The 8,009-nt window shown below is 34.2% G+C and overlaps 1 protein-coding gene across 4 annotated transcripts; it reads right to left on the minus strand.

The window, feature by feature from the left end:
* Positions 1 to 328: 328 nt before the first annotated feature.
* LOC128232737 (opioid growth factor receptor-like protein 1) lies at positions 329 to 7,739 on the minus strand. Of its 4 annotated transcripts, none has more exons than XM_052946454.1 (6): positions 7,608 to 7,739; positions 6,165 to 6,428; positions 5,749 to 5,821; positions 3,776 to 3,854; positions 2,750 to 2,965; positions 329 to 1,709 (listed from the first exon to the last, which is right to left on the minus strand). In XM_052946454.1, exons 1-6 carry the CDS (start codon positions 7,683 to 7,685, stop codon positions 638 to 640), a joined length of 1,782 nt encoding a protein of 593 aa, XP_052802414.1. In that variant the 5' UTR covers positions 7,686 to 7,739; the 3' UTR covers positions 329 to 637. The 4 variants fall into 4 exon arrangements, with proteins under 4 accessions (XP_052802414.1, XP_052802417.1, XP_052802415.1 ...); XM_052946457.1 differs by having other exon boundaries at positions 6,165 to 6,423; positions 7,608 to 7,730; XM_052946455.1 differs by lacking the exon at positions 7,608 to 7,739 and adding an exon at positions 7,322 to 7,472.
* Between the last annotated feature and the right edge of the window lie 270 nt (positions 7,740 to 8,009).

Below are 8,009 nucleotides of genomic sequence, written 5' to 3' on the forward strand. Positions count from 1 at the left end.
TGAAGTGCTATGGTTGTTGCACCAGATTGCTGAGGCCGATGATGACAGCGACAAAACTGAGGCTGATGATGACAGCGACAATGACACCGTATATGACATTACTGTGACTTTTTTCTTTGAAAACAAATGATCTTTTTACTCCCAAAACAGATGACCTAAAAAAAGGGCACATTTTTTTTTAATTTAAAGACACTTTTCCACCAAATAAACTTGCTTAATTCTATAATCCTATTTTATAGTTCATGTTAAAAGTCTAGCATTACTGGAACACACAGCGTATGTATCATAATTGTAATTGAATTGAAACTGCATAGAATGGACTAAATAACAGAGACTAATAATTTAATACTAAAAAATACTATTTTCATATCTTTTGATGTTGATTTATGAAGTTAACAAAATAGTTTCCAGCAGATTACATCAACACAATGTTAGGTACATGTTCATAAAAATATTTTTTTGTAGAAAATGATAATAGCACATAATAATTTGTCTTAAACAACTATAAGTTCAGACATAAAAATTAACAAAAACAAGCAACACTAGTTGTTAGTTGAAATCAATGCATTTTGTCAATGTCCTATAACAAACAAGCACTTGTTAAATATCAAAAAATTATACTTCAACTCTATCCATGTTAACTATCAGTTTCCATAGCTTCGGTTTCGTTATTTTCATCACAAATTGCTGTATTGACTGGTTTCATTCCATCACTCAAATCAGCTGTGCTATGTTCTTGATTCCCAGTTGAAATATCTTCAGCTTCCATTTTCTCTTCGTTCAACTTACTTGTATAAGTAGCTTCACCAACTGTCCCATCACTCTTACTTAGTACTGAATCAATGGCTTCATTTTCAACAAGTGAAGTCTCATTTTTAACATTGTCACACTCACACTGTTTATCATCTCCACTATTGTCATTTTTATCTGTTTTTGGTTGGCCCAACTTTTCTTCATCTATAGATATTCTGTCCTTGCCTTTATCTTCTGCAACATTTCCATTGCTACCATTCAATTCGAACGGTTCATCATTTACACTACCTGGATTTCCTTTGGTTTCAGACTCCTCTCCTTTTTTTTCTAGTTCAGGAGTTGTCACATTTTCATCTCCAACTACTTCATCATCCTTTATCTCATCACTTCCATGTTCCACATTAGTTTCTGCACTGTCCCAATACCTCATTTCTTGACTATCTTTATCAGCAGTTACTAACTCTTCATTTGAATCTGACACTTCATGATCCTTGTGACTCTTTCCTCCAGTAGCCTTCTTCTTTCCCTTTTCTTCATTTTCTTCAGTATCACTATCAATCAAATTTATGGCATATTCAAGAGTATAAGTTTCTTCATCAGAGAACTCATTTTTATAAACCTTAGCTCTTCCATCATGAGGACTAGTTTTTTTCCCTTTCTGTCCCTTTTCTTTAGCAGGAACATCCACTTCAAGTGTTGGTTTCTTTTTAGGTTTTTCTCTTTCACATTCTTCTTCTAACAGTTTCTCATAATAATCAAACATTCCGTCTCTGTCTTCATCAATTTTAAGTACACCTATCCAGTATTTAACGCAGCTGTCTATGAGATTGGAAAGCGTTCCTTCAACCATTCCTTCATACAGAACAAACTTGACAAAGTTGGCTTTCAGGTGTTCTAAGTCAAATTCGCCGAGACACTTCAAGATTCGTGTGATTCGTAGGTAGTTGTGATAGGACCTGAAACATGTAAAACACCCAACCTCAACTGAAATAATTAAGCGACCTGAACAAGCCATTTTAGTTTGGAAAAATTGCCAATATACATGATTATAACGATTGCATATTGATTTTTGTTTGCCCTAAAAGCTTCAATGGTTTGCAAATTATTGGTATAGGCCAGCATTCCCTGTGCATGCTGTGTGCTTACGCTGACCATTAAAATCTAAACAGTTTAATACTGTTGGGTCCATTTCATGTGTACGCATTTGCTTGCGTGTCTGATCTGCATCTTATCCTTGTCCGCTAAAATTGTGATTTAAATGGTGCTGACACATTACCAGACAGGGTATTGGTTGAACAAAAAATGGTAGAAAAAGTGGCAAAAGCTATTTTTATGATCAATTAATGAACTTAAATGTATAAAAACATTTTCATGAGGTAAAATACATACTCAGAATAAAACTTCAAGTCTATCTTTGTTTAATTTAAAAGTTTTTCTACATGGAAATAAGCATTTTAATGAAACTTTTATGATTGAATATACATGTATCAAACATTTTGATCTGTAAATGTGAAAAACAATTGTAACTAGTGGTGTTGAATAAAATGACATTTTTATTAAGAGATGTTACTACATGTGTCTGTACATTTCACAGACAAATTTAATATGGTTTCTGGTTTGTGGATGATGGGTGAGGACAGTGAAAGTGCACAGCGTGCACATTGAATGCCAGCCTTTCTTGAAGTAAATCTAATGCATTCCATATTTTTAATTTGTATAAACCTTTCCCACTAAATCTATCATAAAATGATACCAAAATTTATGTTCATGTACCATTAGGAACAACTACCATTTATCATCATGAACCATACACAAGAGAATCCCAAAATAAAAATAAAATTTGTCCACCCAATGGTAAATGAAAGTGTGTTTAGCACTGCTTTAAGAAGCCTCAATACAAACAAAAAATTCTTCATTTTGCCCATTCAATTATCACTCATTCTCAACGAAACACATTAAGGGAGATTACCACAATAAACACATCAAAGGAGATTACCTATTTAAATGTTGAAATCTTTCTTTCCAGTTCTCTGCCCTTTCTATGGTTCCATCTTCCTCATTGGTGAGCTTCATCCCATAGAAATCCAGCATCATCTTGTATGACGTCAGGATCCGCTTCATTGCTTTTGATGATTTCCTCAGTTTTTCTGCCTCATGGAGTTGTAGTTCCTGAGCATCCCAGTTAAGTCCTTGTTCTCGTATGGGAAATAACCTGTTTTCATGAAAATACAAACTGCAGTTTCTTTAGAAATTATAAAGTTAAAGCTAAAAAGTAAAGAAACTCCGATGCACATCCCTTTAGTTTATCTTCAAACAAACAATTGATGAAGAACCACATAACAGAGTTAATATGTGTCGTGTCACCTGGCTTGGTACAGTGGTGTCAGCAATACATGGTTGTATCAAACCAGGTGTCTGCCTCTCACCAAACAGGTTCTATCCCCAGTAGGGTCACATTTATATTGCCTGTCATTTAAGTCAAATTTTTACACAGGAGGCGTAAATGGTAGACATAAGTTAAAATATTTTCTTTAAATTTTACTATAAAATTACAGGGTTAATTGCTTAAAAATCAAAAGCATTTTGCAAGCAAGACATGATTACTGGTATGCAAGCAATTTATTGTCATACATTATCAATATTGTACACATATCAATGTACATGAACAACACAATCTCATTCCAATAAATTTACTTGGTATTTATGTTGCTCAATAGACTGCATCCACAACCAGAATTTGAAATGTGTACACGACAAGTATAGCGCGAGTTATGTATATTTTCAATCACAGGGGTTAGGTGAACCGTGAAGTAACACTTTTGTGTCGAACATATTGTCGAACCATGCAATAAGTGACGTGCAAATATTGTCTTATCATTCTAATTTATCAGCACAGTAAGCTTTCATGTTGAGCTCCGCCCAGTGGTTACCATTCATTTTTAATATAGGAAAATCAATGAATGAACAACACCAAAGAAAACATTGTCTAGAATGCTACAAACACAAACTATGCAACTCCTACCATTGTATGTATCCATGATGGATTTCCAGTCTACGATAGTCACCCCACCACTCATTATGGATGTTGTCAATATAGTCACCTGAAAAGCAACAGCAGAAATGGTGACCAATAAAATTAAAAGGTTAATGTATATTGTTTCGAGATATATTTAATCAATTCCATATACAACTAATTCCCAGTTTGTGTAAAATTTTCTCTTGTCAAACAAGAGCTGTCATAGGACAGCGCACTCAACTGTACGCCACTTTGTCTTAGAAATTAATGCATTAATTATTTAAATGTGCCTGTCAAAAACAATAAAAAAGAAATAAAAATTTAAATTTAAAAAAGGGCCTTTATATGTAATTATGTAATTTATTATATATAACTAACTTGTGTGATGGCCATGAACAACTGTGTAAAGTATAAAGTCCATTGAATGAACAGAATTTGAGATCTGAGTTAAAACCCCAAGTTGCCCAAACTTTCTAAGTCGATCAAGGGTCATAATTTGTATTTCAGATAAAATGCTTTATGTAACCTAATTGTGTGATGGCTGTTAACAACAGTGTGAAGTAAGAAGTCCATTGAATGAAAGGTATTTGAGATCTCAGTTAAAACCAAAAGTTGCCAAACTTTCTAAAATGATCAAGGGTCATAATTTGTATTTAGAATAATAACGAGTTACGTAACCTGATTGAGTGATGACCCTGAACAACTGAGTGAAGTATGAAGTCCATTGAATGAAAGGTATTTGAGATCTGAGTTAAAACCTTAAGTTACCTAAAACGTAAACCACACTTTTTTTAAGTTCATCAAGAGCCATGATTTGAATTAAGGATAACATGGAGTAATGTAACCTAACTGTATGATGGCCGTCAACAATTGTGTGAAGTTTACAGTCAATCAAATGAAGGGTATAGAACTTATTAGTGAAAATCGAAACTTGTCCTTCAACTTCAACGGAACACAAGGTGCCCTAAAACATTAACCTATGTTCTTAAGTCAACCAGGGGCTGAGGGAAAATTGTAAAATCTACACAAGGAGATGAGGAAAGTTTCTTAATCCTACCATCAGGAGCTGAGGGGAGTTTCTGAATCCTTCAATCAAGAGCTGGGGGAAGTTTCTAAATCCTACCATCGGGAGCTGAGGGAAGATTATAAATCCTACCCTCCGGAGCTGAGGGAAGTTTCTGATCCTTTAATCAAGAGCTGAGGGAAGTTTCTAAATGCTACCATCGGGAGCTGAGGGAAGATTCTAAATCCTACCATCAGGAGCTGAGGGAAGTTTCTGAATCCTTCAATCGAGGGATAAGGGAAGTTTCTAAATCCTACCATCGGGAGCTGATGGAAGATTCTAAATCCTACCATCGGGAGCTGAGGAAAGTTTCTGATCCTTCAATCAAGAGCTGATGGAAGTTTCTAAATCCTACCATCGGGAGCTGAGGGAAGTTTCTGAATCCTTCAATCAAGAGCTGAGGGAAGTTTCTAAATCCTACCATCAGGAGCTGAAGGAAGATTCTAAATCCTACCATCGGGAGCTGAGGCAAGTTTCTGAATTCTTCAATCGAGAGCTGAGGAAAGTTTCTAAATCCTACCATTGGGAGCTGAGGGAAGTTTCTGAATCCTTCAATCAAGAGCTGAGGGAAATTTCTAAATCCTACCATCGGGGGCTGAGGGAAGTTTCTGAATCCTTCAATTAAGAGCTGAGGGAAGTTTCTGAATCCTTCAATCAAGAGCTGAGGGAAGTTTCTAAATCCTACCATCGGGAGCATGGGGAAGATTCTAAATCCTACCATCAGGAACTGAGGGAAGATTCTTAATCCTACCATCGGGAGCTGAAGGAAGTTTCTAAATTTTACCATCAGGAGCTGAGGGAAATTTCTGAATCCATCAATCAAGAGCTGAGGGAAATTTCTAAATCCTAACATCGGGAGTTAAGGGAAGATTCTAAATACTTCAATCAAGAGCTGATGGAAGTTTCTAACACTTACCATCAGGAGTCGAAGGAAGTTTGTTAGTGTAAAACTTGAAGTTCAAGTTCATTTGTTGGTTGTCTGACTTTCCCTGAGGTAAAAAAAGAAAATTAAAGATACAGTACTTGAGATTAACACAATATGAAATTCTTCCGAAATATCTTCTGTGTAGTGTTTATCAATTAATATCAAAATATAGCATAGAGTTTGTAACATAAACACTCATAATAAATAATGAACAATCAATTTACAATTTTCAACTCTTAAAGGACACAATTCACAGTATCAACTGAAAATCAGAAAATTAATTGCAATAATATCTAAGAAATAGTGATGGTTATTTAATGTACCAATTGTTTATGCATTCAATCATCAAAATGGTAATACTAATGATTTTATAAAAGGTTGCATATTAATTATATTCATACACATACAGGATAGCCATTTCTGTAATCCTCAGTATCCCTCTGCGCACCTCGGGTCCAGGAAAAACCAAACATGCCTGCTCCTGACACCTTTCTTTTCAATCTTGTACGACCTTCAACCTTATTTGATGAACTGCTAGGCTTCTCTATGCTACCAATATGCTGTTTCAAAAAAGATCCCTTTTTGTCTACTTTTTCGTTTGATTTTGCTCCCTTTGTGTTCTTATCTTGTATCTTTTCAATTGGCAACTCGCTTTTCTTTGACTTCCTGTTCTGAAAATATTGTAGAACTCATACAGAAATAGAACTTATTTTAACTTTCTTGTAAACATCTTTTTTAGTTGAGACAACCAAATTACCTTATAGCATGAAAAGAATAGATTTGAAGCATTTCAGTGTGTATATACCACTTGATAAAATGCATAAAAATGCTTCAAATGAAGACTTTAAACGAAGATAACATTACTATTTCTTCACCATTTTAAATGAAACAAGGTGCAGTCTATGCCACTTAAAGAGCCCCGCATTCGGCCCTTTACCAGAGTTTAATTGAGACTTAAGTTTCTTTGAACACTTAGAAAAACCTTTTCCACAAAAACTGTCGCCTGATGAAGCTCTGTTAAAAAATCATTTTGGAAACAGGTTTGACAAAGTGTTTGAGGAAACAAATCACCTAATCAAACTCCTGTAATAAAACAAAGGCAGTGCGCTTTAAGTGACATAGACTGCCCTTTGTTTCATTTAAATGGTGATGAAAAGTTATCTTTGTTTTATGTCTTAATTTGAAGCAAAATGTTGCCTTCCGACCTTTATCATGTAAGTTAATTATTTATCACATGGTTTACACACACTGTTCATTTATCATTGAAATAATATTGTTAAGCACAGCATACAAATATATTGTATACGTGTCATAAAACATATTTGATACCAACCTGCACACATGTACCTTGTGTTGTAACTTGTTTGTCTGATAACTATAAATAGCAGGGTGAGTAACATTCCCATATATTAAAATGATGTATATTGTAAAAACGTCCTCCTTTCAATTAAAAATTTAGTCTTTCAGTGGGCATGCAAATTGCGGTTGAAATTTCAAGTGGAATTGAAATGTTATTTTATAAACTGTTGTCAACTTTTGATATTTAATTATACACAATTATTACCTGGGAAAAGGTTGATACCTACAGGAATGGTTTATAATAACAATTGAGGCCCTTGCTGTACTGAACTACTGGTACACTTATTATTGAATAGAGGGAGAAATCCTTCTTAATTTTCCTACAACTGAAATCGAAAGTAAAAATCCCTACATGATGATTAAGTCTAACTCATTTTGGCGCTTTATTTAATTATTTAAATCGAAATATAAAACAAAACGTTCCAACTTGAGTAAAAGAGATATTAAGTAATTATAACATGACAAAATGATCAAATATTTTTCAATGTTACCGATTTGGAAAAATAATCTCCCATATGCGTTTGTTTCAAATCCCCTTTCTTTGGTTTTGATTTATCTTCAAGTGACATGCTAAATCATTTATCTAATGTTCTACTTTTCATTTCACAACCTTTGGTCACCAACAAAGGCGGAAGTAAACAATGAATCTGCTTGATTAATAGATCCCGGTGAGAATATACAATGAAACCGGTTCATATTTGATGAGCATCATGATGTTACATATAAGCTAATCACAAGAATGGGTCTGTCATGGCATTTGCCATTCACAAGCTATAGCAAAAATGTATCGAATGAAATTCCTTTACATATACGTACCTTGAAAACCCTTATTTAAACCGTTCAAAGGAAATTATAAGCTTCATTTATTGTGTGATTGAAAGTTATTTTACATG

Source organism: Mya arenaria, chromosome 4, assembly GCF_026914265.1.
Source record: "Mya arenaria isolate MELC-2E11 chromosome 4, ASM2691426v1".
NCBI classification, from domain to species: domain Eukaryota; kingdom Metazoa; phylum Mollusca; class Bivalvia; order Myida; family Myidae; genus Mya; species Mya arenaria.